The sequence below is a fragment of the Manis javanica genome, chromosome X (genome assembly GCF_040802235.1).
Source record: "Manis javanica isolate MJ-LG chromosome X, MJ_LKY, whole genome shotgun sequence".
NCBI lineage: Eukaryota > Metazoa > Chordata > Mammalia > Pholidota > Manidae > Manis > Manis javanica.
This window is the reverse complement of record NC_133174.1, coordinates 19,305,625-19,326,415: the sequence shown is the minus strand read 5'-3', so window position 1 is coordinate 19,326,415 and position 20,791 is coordinate 19,305,625. Positions and strand designations below refer to the sequence as shown.

Sequence of the window (20,791 nt, the reverse complement as noted above, 5' to 3'; positions counted from 1 at the left end):
GTAAGATCCCAGGAAAACAGAACCCGACGACGATCTCCACATTTTGATTTGTTCTCAGATTTGCCATCCCCTTCAATAGGCCTCCTTTCAGTACTTCGGCTACAAGTGCCTTCTTATTGCCTGAGATACGTTTTGGAACAGCGAAAACAGAAGTGATTTTAGAGACCAGAGGTCTGCCTCGGGGTGAGAGGCAGTGAACAGTGTGGCCGCTAGACAAACTCAGACCAGGGGTCTAATCCCAGCTCTGCTACTAACCAGTCTTGTAAAGTTGAGAAAACTGCAAGTTGCTCATCTTCCAGGTGGGTGTGGTAAGCCCTATTTTAGAGTACTGTTGCAATGTGTACAGTATATATAAACCACATGGGAGATGACCAGCAAATACTCCCTAACATTTAAAGAATGGCACTTCATATTATTATTTTGATCCTAGATCATACCACCCACCTCCCTTGGAATGTTTTTTTAATCCAGGAATTGTCAGTGAACGTGCAATATTCTTGCACAAAGAATACTGAATCAACCAAAAACTCTCCCTAACTAGTAAAACGAAGTAATTTTTCTCTTTAGAGCATCTGTCACTTAATTCAGATGTGGAATTTTTTCCCCAGCTGGATACAAATAAGACTCCTAGAATTTGTGTCAATGTACAAGTCCTCCCATCCCCCCAGACACCCTTGCTTCCCGATGACCTCTATTTATATTTGCTCCCTGCTCCATGAAGGTAGCACTCCCTTGGAGCTTGCCAAATTACATTTGAGATATTCTAATTAAAATGCCCTTTTAATGCAGCAGGCTCTGGCTCTCCCAGCTCTGGGCAAATAGTGCCAGCACAGAGGCTTCTTGGCATCTCACCTCACGGGAGTATCACCCATATTTCTCAGAAACTCCCTGTAGATAATGTGCACAAACACCTGGTTTGCCCGTGAACACTGTGTTCCTCCACACTGGAGCAAAGGCAACGGACACCCTCCTTTCTTGCCCTAGGTGGCGATTTCTTTGTGGTTTACCCACAATCCCAAAGCAATCATAGCTGCAGTTTTCCACTGTAGACTGAATGTTTGTGTCCCTCACCAAAATTGGTATGTTGGTGCCCTAACCCCCAGTGTGATGGTATTTGGGAGGTAACTAGGTTTAGGTGAGGTAATGAAAATGGGGTGCCCGTGATACAATTAGTGCTCTTGTAAGAGTAGCAAGAGAGGCCAGAAGCCCCTCTCTCTGTGACACAGGGAGAAGGTGGACACTGCGAGCCGGGAAGAAATATCTCACCAGAAACCGAGTCCATTGTTATATTCGATTGTGGACTTCCCAGTGCCTGTCACTGTTAAAGCATAAGCGTCAGTTGTTTAAGTCAACCAATCCTTTGTATTTTGTAATAGTAACCCAAGCAGACAAATGGGGTTCTGTTTAACTCCAAAGCATAGCGCCGGAAGGTGGGCATCTACTCACCAGTTCCGCAACTTGAACTAGCTCACCACACAGTGTAAGGTAAAATTAATCCTACTGAGGACTTGCAGTTTCCGACAGTCCCGAACTGCCTTGCTCCAGAAATTCCCACTTAACTGCTCTTATAAGGAATACCCTCTTCTTTTTACTTCACCTATAGTTCATTGAGAGTATTTCAACATCTTAACTTGGATGCCTGAAGCTCAAAAGCTCTAAAGTTCTGTGAGTAGAGGCTGGATTTTCTTTATCTTAGCATGCCCAATAGTAAGAGAGTCTTCTAAAGAGCAGATACTCAATGTATGGTGAATAAAAGAACCAGTCAACATGACATCTAATTAAGTAAGATTTATTTTCTTCTTTACTGAATAAGCTATGAAAAGCAAAGCATAGATCACTTTTATAAAACTAAAGACTAAAATGAACAGGTAAACTAACATTGTTCATCTTTAATTTTTTTTCTATTCCATTACCCCAACTATTTTCCTATGGGATTCTTTTGCATTTCTAAGAATATAAGTGCTATCGTGATGTGATCATATATTTGGTCTGGAGGACAAAAATTCTCAGTCATCAGAAGGGGTGGGGAGATACTTCTGGGCATGGCCCTGGAAGGTATACAGATACTCTGCCAGTGGTGCCAAGGTTGGCTGCAGCTGTGATCTTGGCTTTTTCTTCCTCATCTTGCAGAGCTTCTTCACAAAAGGATGGGAATACCCTGGGAAATTCTCTCTTGGTGTTAACTATAAATTCCAGGATTTTCTTCCTGCTGGTTTCAGCGTGGGCTTTGGGGCCCCACAGGAACACATAGAGAGGGGGATCACTGCCAGGCACCTGGCGGCGCTCCAGGTACTTGAGTCTCACCAAATCTTGGGTGATGAGCTTCCTGGGTTCACCGAAGAAGAAGTGCCTCCTCCCAGGATATAGGCTGAACACACTCAGGTGTTTCCACATGTCTTCCTCAGTAGCACAGTTGTCCTTCAAGAGGATGATACCCAGAACAAGCATCACGAGACCAGTCTTTGGATAGCCCCTGCCAGGACGCACCCTCCCATTGTTGGGGAGCTTCAATTTGCTGACCAAGTCATATGATGGTCTAGGTGAGTCACTTTCCTTCAGGTCAAGAGCAAAGAGGATCTCAATATGCTTAGCGGTTTTCTTGAGCATCTCAGGAAATTGGGATTCATTCTCTTTGCCAATAATCATCAGCATGTCTTCCTTCAGGATGGGCTGCTTCAGTTCATACCTGTGCACAAGGAAGTACCCCAACAGGTGAACACTGTTCCTGACGAAATAACCTTTGTCTGAGCCTTCAGTGTTGAGTGGAACCTCAGCAGTCCTTGGCATATCCTGATCTTCGTCGTCGGAAGCTTCATCAGATGTAGTGTGAGTAGATGCCGTGGCGCCAGGTGGTGCTTCCTGAGGCTGCTGGCCAGTGCTACGTGGCTCAACATCAGGCAGACTCTGGAGAAGATCTTCACACTGAGGAAACGAGGAGGGAGTGGGCTCGGCTGCTGCTGCTGCTGCGGTGGCCTGAGCATGCCCACGACTCTGGGTCTCACCCTGGGCCTGCTGCTGTGTCTGGCGGCCCTGGCGCTTGCTCTTCCGACGCCGAGGCATGATGACTCTCTGGTCAAGGACAGCAGGCAGAAGTCTGGGCAGGCTGTGAGCAGGTAAGGATACGTGGGGGAGGGAAGATGCGAGGATGTGAGCCCCTTCAGCTGGGAGATCACCGTGGCTCTAACCAAGGCCACCTCTGCAAGTTTCCATGGGGCTCTACTCTAGGTCCCCACAGGGCTCCTGTTCTGGTCATCCTGTTCCCTGAGAACCTCAAAGAGGACCTCGGAGGAAACCTGAGATGAGAGCTTGCTAGCTCCATCTGGGGTACACTGGGGTGACAGCAGAGGCTGCCAGTGGGGAGCCTCTGTTCTTGGGTGTGGGGGTGTTTTCAGTTCACAATAAGAGTGTAATGTCAGCTATTGGCAAGTCCTAGGCCCCCTCTATTCTGCTATTGTAAAGGTGCCCCAATGCCAACACCTCCTGGAGAACCAAGAGGAGCAAAAGAAGGGGTCCCTTAGCCCCTATCCCAGTCGGGGGACACCCACCTGAGAGTTAGGTGGAGCACTCTCCTTCAAGAGCCGCTCGGGTCCGCAGTTCTCGTGTAGGGTGCTTGGTCTGGCGGTACTTCCTGGTACACCTCTCGTTGGCCGACTGCTGGCAGCACCCTCACGCAAAATATCTTTTCTCCTTACGTTTAATGTAAATAAGTGAAGTTGAGCCTCAGCCTGACAGCCCTGACCTGAGCCTTCACGTTCTGAGTGCAGAGGTGGGGCTCAGAATGTTTTGTGATCTGTTCAATGGTGGACTGTCCCTCAGTCTTTCCCCGAGGCATAGCTTGGGACTCATCACCTCCTGAGAACCCCCAGGAGGATATGTGAGTCGTGGCCTGCCCCTAGACCCTCCCGCCCATGGTCTCCAGGGCTGAGAACAGGGGATGGATTCCGTGTACCCTCATTTTGTGTGTTCTCCTCACACATCATGGTCCTCACCTAAACTCCTAGAAAGGCCTGAAATCCTCCAGTTTCAGAGGACAAACCTTCCGCTTTAAACACAGTCCCCCCACCACCCGGGCCACCACCTTGCCCCAACACCCGGCTGGCCACCACACCACCCAGCCCACTGCTGTGGGCCACCCCCCCACCCCCCTACCCTGCTGGCCACCACGGAGCTCCCCTGCTCCCAGCCCCTGCCATGTCCCTCACACCCCCACCCCACTGTCCCCAGCCCCCTGCGGTGACCCATACCGCTGCCGTGCCCCACTACCCCTGTGCCCGCTGCAGCACCGTGCCAACCACCCACAACACCCCAGCCTGCCACAGCGCCATGCCACCCCCAGCACTATGCTGCCTGCCGGCGCACACCCCCACCCACCCAACTACTGCCGGGACCCACCCCACTCCCCACCACGCACCCCTTCTCCATCCCCCGGCCGGCTGCTGTGCCCCCACACAACACCCCCTCCTGGGCCACGTGTCACACACGACCCCCCGGCACTCCCACAGCCCCTGGCTCGCTGCTGCCCTGCCCTCCTCTACACGGCCCACCGGGTTGGGGGGGGGGTCTGGGTCGGAGAGGAAGGTGGGTGGGATTTGGTGAAACTTTGAGCCTATGTTTCCTCACCTACACCCTTGTTGGCGTCTTCTCTCCCTCTGCTGCCCTGGGGCTGCCCCCTTAAACTACGGCCCTTCCTCACCTTCCCGAGACCCTCTAGGCAGAACTCTCCCTCCGCCTGATGAGCTTCCCAGGACAGCACTACGACTGGCACAAGGAGCCGCCTCCACCACTCTTGTGGAGTGAGGGGTTCTCTCATCCTTCGTTCAGGCCCTTCCCCATAACTCCTGGTAGGGTTTGGGACTTCACTTGCCTGTTGTGTGGTTTCCCGCTTCACGCAAAATCGTGCTCCTCAGGCGCCTGAGTAGGAAGTGACGTTCCTCTCGCGGTGAGCAACAACGGGGTCTCTCGCACAAGGCTCAGAGCAGGGGCGGGAACTCAGCTGCTCCAGATATTCTGGGGAGTGCCGTCAGTCATAACAGAGTCCCTCTAGGCTTACAGCAGGGGCGGGATCTCTGCTGCCCCGGATGTTCTGGGAGCACTACTCTCCCCATCAATCATAACGGAGTCTCTCTAGACTGACAGCGGGGGCGGGATCTCTATTGCCAGGATGTTCTGGGGAGCGCCTCTCTCCCCGTCAGTCATAATAGCGTATCTCTAGGACTACAACATGGTGGGATCTCTGCTGCCCCTTCTGTATTGGGGTGGAATACCCTCAAGTTCACACAGGACTCTCAGTTATATTCCTTAATACTGTAGGCACTTCCCTCTGCCACTGCCCTTACAAGGCCCTCACCTCCTTCAGACCTTCCTTGCAGAAATCAGCCTGACAGTGGAGGTGAGGGACCTCTACCTGACGCGCTGTTTGGGCGTGGTACTCAGTCAACATTCATCTAGATCTTCATCTTGGTGCCTGTCTCTTTAATGAAGGGCTTCTCGGGGGATGACACATCCCTGCAAACCCTTGAGTAATTTTTCTACTTGCAAATTTTACAGAAAATGGGTCTGTGTCCCCCAGGAGTGATATGAGATGGGGAAGCTGAGGAAGAAGGCAGAGGACTAGGGATGGGAGCTAGGCTACAAGCCAAGGAGAGCAGCCTCAGGAAAAACCAACAATGCCAGCTCCTTGATCTTGGGCTTCCAGCCTCCAGAACTTGGAAAAAATTACTTTCTATTGTTTAAGCGTCCTAGTCTGTGGCATTTCATTATGGCAGCCCTAGCCAAGCAAGTGAGTACACTGCCCTAGATGAAGATTTCTTACTGGCTTATGTGCTGTGAAAGTAATTCACAGTAGCATGTTTTCACACAGCCTCCTAGACACCCCATGAAGTGAGGAAGGGTTTTCCCCAGTATGGTTGTGTGGTGTCCAAACACACTGGACACTGGAGAGATGAGACAAACAGCTGTTTATGAATCAAGTGTATGCACAGATTCAGGGGGAACACCGTGTGCCACCTAGCACAACATGGGGTTGTACTCAGGAACAAAGAAAGTAAACAGGGCCCGTGGGAGGCTGGGTTTGCAGTATCAGAGGATGAGGCGATCCCTTGTCCCCATGGGAGCAAATAATCAGTTTGTTTGAAAAATTTTACCAACTGGTAGGCAAGAGAAACTTGCAATTTAGGAATAAGCAAGATGTGTCTGTGCCTTGTTCCCTTGATAAAGATGGTTGTTTGTTACAGGACTTTTCCTGCATGTGCACGGTGTGGAGGAGAACTTGCAGTTAGGCAGTTCAGAGCCCTGCTGGGCTCTCCAAATATCAAGGAGCACCTGACATTGGACCTTAATTGCAGGCCTTACACCACAGTGCAGTTTTCCAGTTTTCCATTCAGAGATTTTTTTCCCTCAGCTCTGATACACATCATTTGAGGGTCTGGCCTCTACTCGGCACTCCCACAGTCACATCTACTCCATAAGGCACTTTAATTATAATTACATTGCATGTATTGACTTGCAGCTTCCTGAAACTTAAAGTACCCTGCCTAAGGAATTTACACTTTACTACTCTCACCTGTGACACCTTCATTCCCACCCTTCCCCATAAGTCATAGAGGATATCTCAACATCTTCCTTCTGTGATGGCAGCTCCTAGCTTCTGAAGTTCTATAGGCAGAGGCTCGGGCTTTATCTTATCATCCCAGCACTAATACAAAGGCTTCCAAAGAGCAGATACTCAACTGATGTTTGGGGAATTAAGAGAAAGTCTAACTTGTTAAGATTTAATATCTCCTACATTCTTTAACATGCTAAGCACACCAAGGTGTAAATCATTTACTTTTATAAAGCGAAAGACTGAAGAGAGTAAGGAAACTCAAAGGTGATCTGTTTTATTTCTCTATTCCGTTATCCCAGCTATTTTACTGTGGGATTCCTTCCCTGAAAATCCCTATTGTGGTATCACATTTTCCTACAGGATGACTAAAACTGTCTCAAACTTCAGTAGGGGCTGTGGAAGCTGCTGGGGAGGGCCCTGGAATTCATAGCGGCTGCGGCAGAGTGCCAGCCCCGGCTGCAGCTCTGGCTCGGGCCCTCTCTTTCTCACCATGCAGATCTTCCTCATTTGGTGATTAAAAGACACTGGGGATGCTTTTGTTGACCTTCACCAAAAATTCTAGCAGTTTCGTCTTGCTGTTTTCCTCATGGGCCCCTGAGCCCCAAAGGAACTCACCGCACGGAGGATCAGTGGCAGGCACCTGGCAGTACTCCAGGGACTCCAGAGCTTGGGTGAGGAGCTTCCTGGGTTGCCTCTAGATGAAGTGCTTCCTCCCAGCATATCCTTGCACCATGTTCGGGAATTTCCAGATGTCTTCCTCAGAGGCATGATTGTCCTTCATGAAGATCACACCCAGGACGGTCATCAGGAGACTGGCTGGGCATCAGCAAGCCCCTGCCATCACACCCCGTCCCGTTGGTGGGGACCTTCAGTTTGCTGACGAGGTCCTGTGAGTGGCTGGTTGAGTTGATTTCCTTAAAGTCAACTGGAAAGATCTCAATGTGCTCAGAGGCTGTCTTGAGGATTTCAGCAAATCGGCCTGGGTGCTATTCGTTGACCATCTTCAGCATGACCTCCTTCATAATGGGCTGCTTCATTTTATGCTTTTGTGGAAGGAGCTGCTCCAACAAGCACACTTTCATATTTAGAGCACCACCCTATGATCACTCAGTAGAAAGGGAGACCTCAGCAGAACGTGACGTTTGCTCACCCTGTTCCTCACCCTGGATGTAATCACCTTCATTAGATCTTATACCAAAAATGCTCCAAGAAGTAATGGTGTGCACGGGACTCTCTAAGCGCCCTGGGAAGCACTGCCTGAGACAGGAGATGATGAGGGCTGGGGGCTCCCCTCTGAAACAGAAGAGGAAGGGGTCTCTTCTTTCCCAGGAGTGTGCCGCCTACTCTTCTGACTCTGTGGTCAGGGCCAGCGGGCATGAGTGTGAAGAGGCGGACGGGTGATGACGGCCCACTGGAGGAGGAATGCTGGAAAGATGGTGCTTCTCTAGAGTGGAAATACACTCTCAGCTGGCGTGTGTAAGGAAGGTGACACTTGCAGGGTTCCTGGGGCCACTGCTTTAAAAACTGATGGGACTTCTCTTCTCATGAGCCTGTCCCTTGGGAAACCTGTGAAGGACATTGGAGTGAGCTTGAGGCTACATCCTGCCAGCCCTGCCTCAGGCATTCTGGGGTGACAGCAGGGGCTGGCAGTCTTCTAGGTTGAGGAGTCTCATATTTCACACTCAAGACCATCGCTCAACTGCTGGGAGCTCATGGGACCTGGTCCCTCTGCTGCTCTGAGGTTGACATCACAAAGCTTCCCAGGACCCACAAGAAGGGAGTGCAGGGGGTCCTCAGCTCATCACCCCTGTCCACGTGCCCCCAGTGCTGACTGCTCAGTGAGCTGTTTTCTGTCTTGGTTTCCTTGGGGTCCTCAGTCCTCATTAAGAATCCTTACTTTGGCTCCACTTAGGGCCTAGTAGCCCCCCCTCCCCTTGCAATGAATGGTGGCTGTACCTTCAAACTAAGGGTTTCACCTCCCAAAGACCTGATATAAATAAGTGTTGGGGGAGTTTGAGCTACGCAGCCTTGCCCTGGTTCTTCAAGGCCTGAAACCAAGGGCTGCCCCAGATATTTTGTTATCCCTTCTGCTGGGGGTAGTGGTGCGTAGTCCCGTGGGCCTGGCTCTGACCCCTGTCATGGCCTGGAATTCCTCCCTCCCTTGCCCTTAGGCCAGAATACTAAGGCCAGTGTCACCAAGGACCCCTAGGAGGAAGGAGGAAGTGAGGGTCTCCTCATCTGACCATATACCTGTCGTTGGTCTCCTGAGGCTGAATAAGGAATGAATTGTATGGTGTTCCCACGGTGATGGGGTATTTGGTTCTCTTTATCCTCAGGGTATTCTCCTTGGCCTCTGGAAAAAGCTGGGAATCCTGCCATCGTTGGCCTTAGACCCTACGTCCCTCACGCCCTTGTGACACCCTATGAGGAAGTATGTCACCTTGGGTCAACAATGCCCAGGTATGCCAGCGCTGCCAGCAAGGCTGTGGGGGTGTCTGGTTCTCTCAGTTCTTCACTGAGTTCCCTGAGTCTTCACTCCGGGGCTCACGTTCACTGCTAGCAGGGCTTTGCTGACTAGAGGCTGCTCTCCTCAGGCCAAGGCCCTCACATCTCTGACACCTTTCTTGCAGAGTCAGCCTTACATGATAGCTGCTGCTAGACTGCAGATCTATGGGCCATGGCTTGATATTCTTTATGTTACCATGTGTACTACTATTAGGGAGCCTTCCAAAGAGTACATGCTCAGTCAATGCTAGAATGGGGGAAAAAATGGAATGAGCACAATGTCTAATTTGTTACCATTTAATTTCTCATAGAATAAGCTGAGCAAACCCAGATACATATTAGTTAATTTTACAAGCCAAGAGCAAAAGGAATATAAGGCAAACTGAGAATCAACCAGCTTTTACTTTTCTTTCACCATTTTGTGATTCCAAATGTTTTTCTATGGGTTTCTGTCACATTTCCATGAAAAATCCTATTCCAATTCCAATGCCATGTTACTTTGTTCTGTAGCATAAAGAAAATATTGGGGGCTATTCAATTAATTTCTTTACAAATAACAAAACTCTTAATCTTCAACCTAAACAGTAATATATGTGACGTCCATGCCATTAAAAACCTTAGACTGTGAAACAAATAAAACTTCAATTTAAAGGAGCAATATTTGAAAACCTGAAAAAAGAAAAGAAATTCATACAAGTAACTTCTTAGCAACAGGAAAACAAACAAAGTACATGTTTTGTCCCCTCCAGACCTACTACTTTATACTGACTGGGGGGCTGGCCACTCTCTGCCCCCCACAAAATGACAGAGCTGCTCCAGCACTGCCTAGACCTGGGAAGAGCTGCGGGACTTGGCCCCTAAAGGCTCGGAGTCCTTGGCAGCAGAGGCGGCCCTGGCAGAGGCCTTAGGGGCAGCCTAGGCAGCGTTCTTGGCACCGGCCTTGGCAGCAGCCCTGGTAGTAACCCTGGCTGCAGCTCTGGCTTCCAAATCCTCCTTCTCATCCCTCAAAGCCCCCTCGTACAGGTTGGAGAAGGAACTTGGAACCCTGTTCTTGATCTTGGCCAGGACCTCAGGAACCTTCATCTTGCTGGTTTCGGCGTGGGTTTTGGCGCCCCACAGGAACTCATATTGGGGAGGGTCGCGGTTGGGCACCTGGCAGTACTCCAGGTACTTCTGCTGCACCAGCTCCTTGGTAATGAGCCTCAGGGGCTCCCTGAAGATGAGGTGCCTCCTGCCGTCATAGACCCCCAGCGTGTTGAGGAACTCACAGACCTCTTCCTCGGTGGCGCGGTTGTCCTTCATGAAGATCACGCCGAGCAACAACATAATGAGGCCAGGGGTGGGCAGCCCACTATCGCTGCTCAGAATTGCATCATCAGGGAGGCCCAGCTTGCTGACCAGGGCGTAGGCCTGACTTCTACAGTTGGCTTCCCTCAATTCCAGCCCAAAGAGCAGCTCCATGAGCTCAGAGGTTCTCCTGAAGTTCTTGGAGAAGAGGTGCTTGTACTTCCTCCTGACGATCTTGAGCAGCACTGCCTGTGTGACCTGCCCCTTGGTCTTACACTTCTCCAGCAGCAACTGCCCCAGTTTGTTGACCTTCCTGGTGATCACATGCTTGCGAGCTCTGCACAGGGGCACTGTAGCCTGGGAGTGGCCTGTGCCCTGCTTGTCTTGGCTGGCGGAACCTTCCTGGGCTACTGGGAAGAGACGCCCACAGGGGAGCACGGGGCAGAGCCATTGGACCAAGACACAAAAGCAGACACGGAAATGGAGGGTGAGGAAGTCGTCTCTGGTGCATCATCTGCTGCCACAGCTGGCCGGACACCTTCTGGTCCCTGGGTGTCCCCCTTGGCCTGGAGGCTATTCTTCTGGATGTGGTGCTTACTCTTGGGCTCTGGAGACATTCTGACACCTGGCAGCGACAGCATACATGGTCGAGGATAGGAGGGCAGGTCATGCAGACACACACCTGCAGGGGAAAGAAGCGGACGGGAGAGAAGCAGAAGGTTTGAGCACACTCAGCCTCGAGATGCACAACGCTGCTGCCAGGGAGCTAGCCAAGTCCGCCTCTGCAAGGTGCCTCCAGGGACCCTGGCCTCCTGGTCAACACGCCCTTAACCCTGAGATCCCAGGGAGGAAGACATGCCAGGATGTCCATGGCACGGGTTCTGTGGCTGTTCACAATGACATTGAATCCTCTTGTTGGCTCCATGGTCATCCTGGGACCCTCCCTCCTGTGGACTGATGCCCTGCTGCTCCTTAAGAGCCAAGCTCTAAGCTCCCCCAGGTCCTCTGTGGGACATTATGTGACGTCTCAGCCTGGTGGACCTTTGTGGTATTTTGAGGGTTGACAGGCCGGTACGGACCTCGCACTGACCCAGACTCCTGGCCCAGTCTGGAAATCCTCCCTCCCAGGAGCGCGTGCGCACGCACGCACACACAGACACACACACACACACACACCACCACGGCCCCTCCTCCATGACTCTGCTGAGGACAAAGGGAGGAAGAACCTGAGTCTTCAGACATGCCTCAATCCTCCCAGGCTGACGTCAAGAACGGGCTCTGTGTGGCCCCCGTTTCGGGGTTTGGAGTCCCTTCAGTCCTCCCAAAGGGCCCCTCTTCCCTCCACAGGGCCTGGGATTTCTCCCTCTGTTGATCTGAGCCAGAGGCCACCAGCATTGGGACAAGCCTTGGTCCCTGAGGCCCCCATGCAGTAAGGAATTGGAGTTGGGATCTCACGCCCTGTGGGGGCCTCCTGGGAATGCAGGTTGGGGCAGGTGGGGCCAGGCCTGTGTGGCCACCTCATTTCTGGGTTAAGGGGTTTGGGGGTATCGGGGGTGCATCCTCGCAGTTTTAACTCCAGAAGCCTCCCTCCTTGAGACCAGATGAGATGTGGGGGCTTGTCCTGTGCTTGGTCAGGGCAGCGACTATCAGACAAGGCCTCAAGCCCAGGAGCATGGATACAAGGACGTTAGGAGGGGCCACTTCATCCTCATGGACTTCAAACCTTACTTGTGTTCCTCAGTGCAGAGCTCAGGAGTCCCCGTCACACAGCACTTGATGCAGGAGGTCTGGGAAGGTGCACCAGCCTTGGTACTCAACGTGGCTGCATCTGTTCCGCAGGGTGTCTTCTTAGTCTGTGAAAACTTCTGTGTAAAGGGATGGCAAGGCCCTGCACACAGGAGCACTGGCTTCGGCCCAAGCCGAGAGGCTTGCTTTCCTCTGGCCAGTTTGCGCGCGGGCTCTCCAGCCTCACGGGGAGTTTTAGCAGGGAGGATCACTGTCCGGCGCCTGGCTTCACCCCTGCCTGGGGACTTCAGCCTCACCAAAATCTTGGGTGATGAGCTTCCTGGGTTCCCCTAGGTGAAGTCATAGAGCAGCACAGGCCAAGACCGTACCCAGGAATTCTCATATCTTCTCTCCTGTGGTGCAGTTGCCTTTCGTGGTGATCACGCTCGGGAGGGTTGTCAGGGGAACCCCTCTCGCCTTTTCGACTTCCCTTGTTGGGGGTTCCCCTTCCCTGACAAGAGCATCAAGGGGACTGCCGGGCTTCCCTTGCCTGAATTCAAGGCTAGGGATCAGCTCCGTCCATTCAGGTTGTCCTGAAGATTCCCGGGAAGCGGTCCTTTCCCTTTCTGTTGACAGCCTTGAATACGTCTGCTTTGGTAACGGGTCTTTCATTGTATAGACCTGCAGCAGGACCTGCCCCAATGCACTCACCTTCCTGGCCAGAGCGGCCGTGGCATGGCTCTCAGTGGAGGGTGCTGCTGGGGATGTGCTTGTCTGTCCCTCATCGTGGCTCTTGGCCCCTTCAGCAGATCTTGTGCATGAAACCCCTACAGAACCAGTGGTGCTGCTCTGGGCTTTGTGAGGCTCCCGGGGAGTGCCAGCAGTGGAGTAGCTCTGGGGAGTACCCCCCCAGAAAAGGACAAGAGGAAGGAGAGTCTCTTCCTGCTGGGCCTTACTACCCTCAGACCCTAGGGACCTTTCTCCCAGGTTGGAGCTTACTCTTCTGCCCCTGAGCCATGAGAACACTGGGCACAGACAGCAGTCACGAGTGTGGGCAGGAGAGGATGGGCCATGTGGTCTCCTGGAGGAGGGAGAAGCCGAGGGCTCCTCGGCAGCGAGATCCCCCCTTGGCTCTGACCCAGGCCGCCTCCGTCTGCAGGATCTGGTAGGGCCCCACAAAGGTCCCCACACGATCCCTGTTCTCAGGGTCAGCCTGTCCCCTGGGGTCCCTTTGGAGGAAGTCTGAGCGAGCCGTAGGTTGTAGCCCACCAGCCCTGCCTGAGTGTTCCTGGGCCAACAGAAGGCATGGGCAGTGGAGCCCCCGGTGTCCTAGGGCAGGGGGTCTGCCCAGTTGTTTCAGCTCACCATGACAACAGTTGACAGGGCCTGGGTGCCTCCCTCCTGCTTCTCTGGAATTGACAGCTCACTGCTCCCTGGGACCCACAGGAAGGAAGTGAGGGGGACCTCAGCCCACTGCCCCTGACAGGGGTAACCGGTTCCACTAGCTGTGTGGGACCTCCCCTGTCCGGGCATTGTTGCGTCCTCAGGCCCTACTTGGCTCTCTCCTGTTGGCCCCACGAAGGGCCTGGGACCCACTCTTCTGCGCTCGCATGGCTTCACCTGCAGACCAAAGGCCTTGCCTCCCTTAGATGTGACATACAGGAGCGGTCGGGGACCCTCTGCCTCACAATTCTGCCCTGAGCTTTTAAGTGCTGAAAGGATGGCAAGACTGAACTCTTGGTTTTCCTCTGTATCCGGGGATTTGGGAGGTGGAGCCTCCTCAGTTTGTCTGACTCCTGGAAGGACCTGCGGGTCCTCTCTCCCCCGGAGTGGAGGATGTCACCTCACCTCACAGTAAGGGCCTAGGCTTGAGACCCCATAGAAGGAAGTGAGGGTAGCTGTGCTTGGCCACACTTGCCTGTGCCCTCCTGAGGCAGAAAGCGGTGGCAGGCCCATTCAGGCTTTGTGGCAGTTGCACTGCTTGATTCTGGGAGGGCCTGTGAGTCATCCTTCCCTTGCCCTGCCACCGACCTCACTTCTCAGTCACCCCAGACAGGAATTGACCACCGGTTTGTTGCCTGCGCTCTGTGTCCCCTCTATCCAAGCCCCTCCCAGGACTTGGCAGTAGGGGAGAGTTGAGGCGCTGCCCCCATTGTTGTGTTCTTCGTGTTCCGCTCTATCCCCGGGATCCTCCCCCTGACTCTTGGCGCAACCTGGAAATGTTTCCCATGCGGAGTCAGCCAGCCCGCACACCAAGGCCCTCACCACCCCAAGTCCCCAGATGTGGAAGTCAAAGTGAGTCCCAGCTAGTCTCAGCTCCCTGGGGTTTCCGAGAGCTAACAGCAGGGGCGAGATGCTGGGACCTTACTGCCCTGGGGCTGTGATCTAGAGACCTCCCTCTGTCAGAACCTGGAATGCCTCTCTCTACCTACCTGAGTCCTCCAGGACTGGAAGCAAGTAGATGATGGGCGGGGCTGATGCCTCTTGCCTGGTGCTTCCCAGGGCTCCGAGGGCTGCGGGGTTGTGTGTTCCTGTCCCTTTGGGGCTGGGTGTTCATCCTGGTCCTCATTTGGTGTTCTCCCACGGATCCTTCCCACGACCTGGAGGCCTGTTCTCTCACACTGAGGCCTCTAACACCCTGAGACCACCTGGGAAAATGGGAGACACAGCGCTATCCCTCGTGTAGGCCCAGCTTCTGTTGGGCACCTATGGCTGACAGCGGGCGGCGGGATTCTGTGTTGGGCTCACTTAGGAATTGGGTGGTTGCCTCAGTCCTCAAGGTCCTCTGCTGGACTCCTGGAGTCACCTGGAATTACCCCCTGTGCTAATCGGTGGCCAGCCTCTTCGACCTAGTGCCTCACGTCCCCGAGGCCCTAATAGGGAAGAAGTAGGATACATCATGCCAACGTGCCTGGGTTTGCCCAGAGAAGGCATCAGTGATCAGGGTTTTGGTAGCAGCCATGGTGCCAGGGTAAAGGAGGAAGGAAAGGAGGGATGCAGCTCTTAACTGAGCGCCCCAAATCGATAAAAGGCATAAAGGTAGGATTCCAGCCAGGCAACCTCCTTGCTATCTGAGAGCCTTGTCAGGTGGTTAGAGGACTATGTGTGAGTCACATTCTGGACCCAGAGACACCACTATATTAGTTGGGAAAGATCATCTCCAGTCACCCAATGGACTATGAACTAAGGCAGTCATGAGGAAAAAGGCTGCTGTGACAGGGAAGACGATTTGGCCCTAGGCTATGTTGCTACCGCAGATTCCTGAGTAGGCAGATAAGGCAGGTTCCTGATAGGAGGTCAGGGTTAAGTCAGGCCCGCAGATCCCACTGAGAGTAAACATGTCCATTCCCCTCTAAATTGAAAACAGAACAGACTCAATAATAGAAAGAACTGAGTGCAAAAGGGACAACGAGTCATAGAATCAAGGTAAATCAGAAGGCTCTTAGCTCCTGCAAGGAGCTATTGGTGAATAGGAGAGTAAAGGGTGAAATTTCGAGCCACTCTGGGTGACATTCCCAAAGACCCAATCATGACACACTTACTAGGGAGGGTTTCCCCACAGGATGAGCACAAGAAGTTACTGCCTCCAGCTGAACTGGTGGGTACCTCATGGCCCAGGGGATCATGAGATGAGTGTCTCCAGGGGATTGTCCCAGAACAGGGCATAGGGAAACCTATCATGGGAGTCTTAAGATTAGCAGCCGTCCTATTGTCTTTTCACTGGCTGTCCCATGCCCAAGCATTTGATAGCAATGGTGAGGGTCTGATTAGCCAACGAGCAGATAACACATAAAGCGAGGAGGAAGGGAAGAATAGAAATGCAGCGAGAAGGAGAAATATTTGAGAACACAGAAAAGGAAGTTTCTTCCATGAACATACTAAAGACTGCTTGAAGATTTGCCATGTGGTTGGAAGTGGGTGTTTTCTAGTGTACCACCATTGCACAAATGTTGTCTTGCAGTAGTTAGCGTGCCAATGTAATCTTGCCCAGTCTGCAACCAACTTAACCTGTCATGGTCCTTCTTGCAGCTAGCACCCTAATGGCATTTACATGCACAAACTGTGCGTGCAGGTTGTAGCAGTTTTTGTCCACAAGAGACAGAGAAGGAGGAGAAGGGCCCCCAGAGGATAGGTAAATAGTGCCTCCTGCTGGGGGGCCAAGGTACAAGTGGCTTACCGGGAGCAGTAATCCAACTCATGGCACCAAATATGATGTGGGTTGAGTTTGTTCTCAGTTCTTGTCCCTGCCAATAAAAGTAAAAAAAGGATTTAAGGGCAGAGACACGATAGTGAAACACAGCTTAAGTTTTATTTGAATACACTCCAAGGGAGGAGTGGGCCAGAGTCAAGGTAGACAAAAGCACAGAACTTTTAGGGGGAGGATCTGTCTATCATGTCCTATCCAGGAGGTGCCTCTTTGATTGACAGGGTATGGTCATTTGATTGACAATTCTAGTTATACACCCATTCCTCTTGGCACTCATGTCTCTTCCCTGAATGCACACAAAAAGCCCATGGGGGTGGGTGGAGCAAAATCACAGTTTTATTTTAATGAGATTATGATGAAGTATGGTTTGGGTGGTTCTTAGTTTTGTTGGATTGTGCCTGTGTTGGACCTGGTTGGGACAAGTTTGGCCTGGTCCCAATAGGCAAGAAGTTATCTCCCTGCAAAGCCCTTGTGGTCTTCAAGTGAGACCCCCTACCTGGGCATTTTTTTCCCTGAACCTTATCTTCCTCTTCCCCTGCTGTTCATATCTGTCTTTCTACCTAACAGTACAAATGAGTTGGCTCAAGTGTTCTTTTTTCCAGGGTATCCTTACCCTTATCTCATCTTTGTATCAAGGAGAACTAACCCATTAGAGTGGATGAGTCACTTTCCATCTTTCTGTATGGTTTGGAAGAGTTTATACAAAATTTTGATTCATTTATCCTTCAGCTTTTGGTGTAAGGAGCTCTGGACTTGGCTGATCTGGGAATATTTCGAGGGTGCTTAGGGTTTTAACTACAATTTTAGTTTGAATTCTTAGATTAAGTTTTTTATTTCTTCATGGACCTTTTTAATAATATGTATTTTGCTAAGAAATACTCCATTTCAATTGAAATTTTAAACTTAAAGACATGCTGTTTATAATAAGATCACAGGCTCACTGAAATTCTCAAACATATATAACAGTACAGAGGCTAGAATAATGAACCCTATATACCTGGCACTCAGCATCAATATTCTTCAATAGTAATGGGAAGAAGCTCAATCAGATGAAGGTTTGTTTATCTGTTTATTAGTAACCCTAGTCCAGAGACAACGCTAAGCACTTCCTTTAGTAGATACATAATGTCTGTTATCTCCTTTGTGGGCATATTGGCAGTCATTGAGTATCGTCATGCTCATCCAGTAATCCATTAAGGACTGCAGAATGGTAATTCTATCATGCCTGTGTGTTTATTAGCTGAAATAATTCTCTAGGTAGAACCTTTTCCTTAGCCGCCATTTATTATTCTGATACAATGATAGAAGCATTTATAGTGTTCTCTTATAGTCTTTAAATATCTTCAGGTATATTTTGTAGAATTTTACTTTACTCATATTGCTTGTTTCTGCTTCCTTCTTCTGTAATTGATACTACTGACAGAAAGTATTATAAAAATATTTTCAAAGAACTGGCTTTCAATAGTTTACTCTACTGTCTTCAAATTCATCATTTCTTCATTTATCTTCATTATTTCCTACTTTCTAATTATTTGGGTATAATATGCTATTGTTGCTGTAGCTCTTGAATCATTTTGATGTTTTAAATATTTCTTTTTCCAATAAGTGTATTTAAGGCTATAATATCCATATACCACTTGGGCTGTTTCCCCCAGGTAATACTGTAGAGCTTTATGTGTAGTGCTTGAAATATTTAAATGTGGAATAAATCTCTCCATTATACCATTAGAATTTCTTAATGTGTGTGTCTGTATAGACATACATATGTGATAGAGTTAAGATTTCCCTAGGAATGAAAGGACCATTTTACATGAAAAAAATGAAAAAAAAATCAGTCAGTATAATTATTCAACTGTAATAGCCAGAGATTATCTAGAAAACAGAAATTACTCTAAATATATAACTCAGAGAATTTATTGCAGGAAATTGTTGACTCAAGAAACCAGCTGGGAAGAATTGAGCAAAACAACACTTAGCAACTTGAGGAAGGCTCTCCCATCTCTAGGCTAGAAGAACAAAGACATAAGGTATTGTTACTGAAGGAACTTGGAAACAGAGAGATAATGCAACCATTAAAGGCGACACCACCTTCAAAGAAGCAGATGGTGAACAATTCTGGGTACTTCCATCCTCCTAGGCTCTAATTGCCACCTGTTGCCACTTCTTGGCTTAACTGATCTGGGATCCAGGTGTTGGGGAGCACAGAGCATAAGAAATAGGTGTTGTACATTTTGTGTGGAGAACAGGGTGCGGAAAGCATGAGGAATCAAATCTAAGGGTAAATAAGTCCTTGGCTGCACACCTCATGGGCAGATTGAATGAGAAAAAAAACATCTCTAAATTGATAAAGAATAATGTTTTATAAAATTTGTCTTTCATTCATGATAAAAGAAGATATGTTACCAGACAAATAAAAGATATCTATGAAAACAGAGATAAATTATTAAATCAGTGAAAGTTATTTGCAAAAGATGGTGAATATATAAGATTATTATATAAAAATGCACTTTGTTTCTGCAGCAACAAACAATATGAATATGAAATTAACAAACTATAATTTGTAAATTACCATACAAAACTGTCTGGTGCCTAATATATATATTTATATTTATATGTGAAGTATGTAATAAAAAATTAAACATCTATACCTATTATGTAGATAAATTAATGAAAACCTAAGTAAATAGAGAAATACTGTATGTTCATGGAGAGGAATATTGTATATTGTAAACACGTTCCTTCTCCGCAGATTGAATCTATAATGTTTGTTAATACATAGTCCCCCCCACCCCGCAAAAACCTAAATAGGTTTTGTACATGAAATTTGACAAGGTGATTCTAAACTTTAAAATTATTTTCAAATGGCCAAGAACAGTCAATATAGACTTAATAAAGAAAAAAAATGTATGAGGACTTACTCTAGTAGATATTAAGCATTTTTAAACTATAAAAATTAGAAGTGTGTGGTATATTTGCTGATAGAAGCACATAGACTGATAGAACTGAATAGTGTCCCGAAACATCCACATATAAATGGACCTCTGATTGCTAAAACTGCCATTGCAAAGTAGAGAAAGAACAGTCTTTTTACTAAGATATGACAAGGAAGCAACTGGATATCCACATTGAAAAATAATGCAAGTGGAACACTCCATCACACTAGACACAATTCAATGGGAGAGGCGATTAAAAACCTTCCTTTACGTGTATTATTATAATTTGAAAACTTTATAGTTGAGTAAAGCAAAAGGAATCTGTAAGGCATTTGGAGGAAAAGGGCCAAAAGGAAATGCAAACATCAATTGAGTCAATTAATGTCACAGAAGGACAGGGGATGATGTGATCTGGAGAGGAAGAGAAGAAATGGTAGCTCCTTCAGCCCTCTTGTCCCCCACTATTTCACCTAGATAACATTATGGGCCTTCACTTTCGAAGAGCAGTTTATGGGGACTTAGCACAGGTTCGGGAGAAAACTATCTGGGCCAAAGATCTGTTCATTCCTTCTACCTCTGCACTGGTACCCCCACTGACCTGTCAACCACTGGACTTCAAGGAAGCGTAACCTGGACAATAGTGTTATAGACAGTGGTGACCAGGGGCTATTGTATAGTGCTCATTACAGACACTGAAGAGAACCAAGAAGATGTTCCTGGCTTGAGGCAGTCCGAGCTTGTCCACATGTGACGGGAGCAGTGTCCCACCTCCTTGTCCACGAGAATGAATGCTCGTGCTATGGGGTGAGAAACTGGGGAGCCTGTGCCCCCCACTCTTTTTTGCTCACATAGAGATACCCTGCAGATTCTGTTGTTTATCAGGAGACTCTCTGTAGAGGTGCAGCCCATGGTGTAGAGTCCTTAAGGGAGTAAGGGTGAGATCTCTCTCCTTGTTGTCACGGTTCCTCTGAGCAGAGAAAGCTTAGGAAGCAGGGAGTGACCCTCACTCCCCAGCAGCAGGCAGCTCTGAGTGCCCTCCTTGTGCACTCAGAGCAGGTTGTGCCCTGGAAGCTTGTACATGGAGGCTCTCCACCATCTAAATGGTATCTGGAACTCCAGCACAAAAGCTTTTAGTCTGACAGTCTGTCTTTAAATGTGGAAAGAGTCACCTACAAATAAGTTCACAGGGTCGTAAGCTGAGGGTCACTGGAGGAGGGTGAGTGCTCTCCTGGTTATCGCATTGATCCGGGGACCTCCCAGCCCAGAGCATAGCCCACCTTCAGCTCAGCTCTACGTACTTTCATCCATCTACTCTTAACTTCGACAGGAGTGAAACTTACTCAACTTACTTACTCAGATATTTCACAAACCTATTTCTGCCTGTCACTAGGTAACCACAATAGGCTTGAAACCTTGGTCCATGAGGAATGAAGACTAAAAGAAGGAGTTAATATGTAGGTAAGTGTAGCTGTCTACTCTTGTGTTCATTTTCTATTGCTGCTGCCCAACAAATTAACAGCAGCTTATCAG

The 20,791-nt window shown here is 49.4% G+C and overlaps 1 protein-coding gene and 1 pseudogene across 1 annotated transcript; both read right to left on the bottom strand.

The window, feature by feature from the left end:
* Nucleotides 1-1,918: 1,918 nt before the first annotated feature.
* Nucleotides 1,919-3,679, bottom strand: LOC118967265 (melanoma-associated antigen B5-like). Its single transcript, XM_073228034.1, is given in 3 exon segments — nt 1,919-2,062; nt 2,065-3,103; nt 3,546-3,679. Coding segments are annotated over 2 exon segments (1,140 nt in total). The 5' UTR covers nt 3,061-3,103; nt 3,546-3,679.
* A 3,439-nt stretch (nt 3,680-7,118) lies between these two features.
* Nucleotides 7,119-8,983, bottom strand: LOC118967266 (melanoma-associated antigen B5-like; annotated as a pseudogene).
* Nucleotides 8,984-20,791: the final 11,808 nt, after the last annotated feature.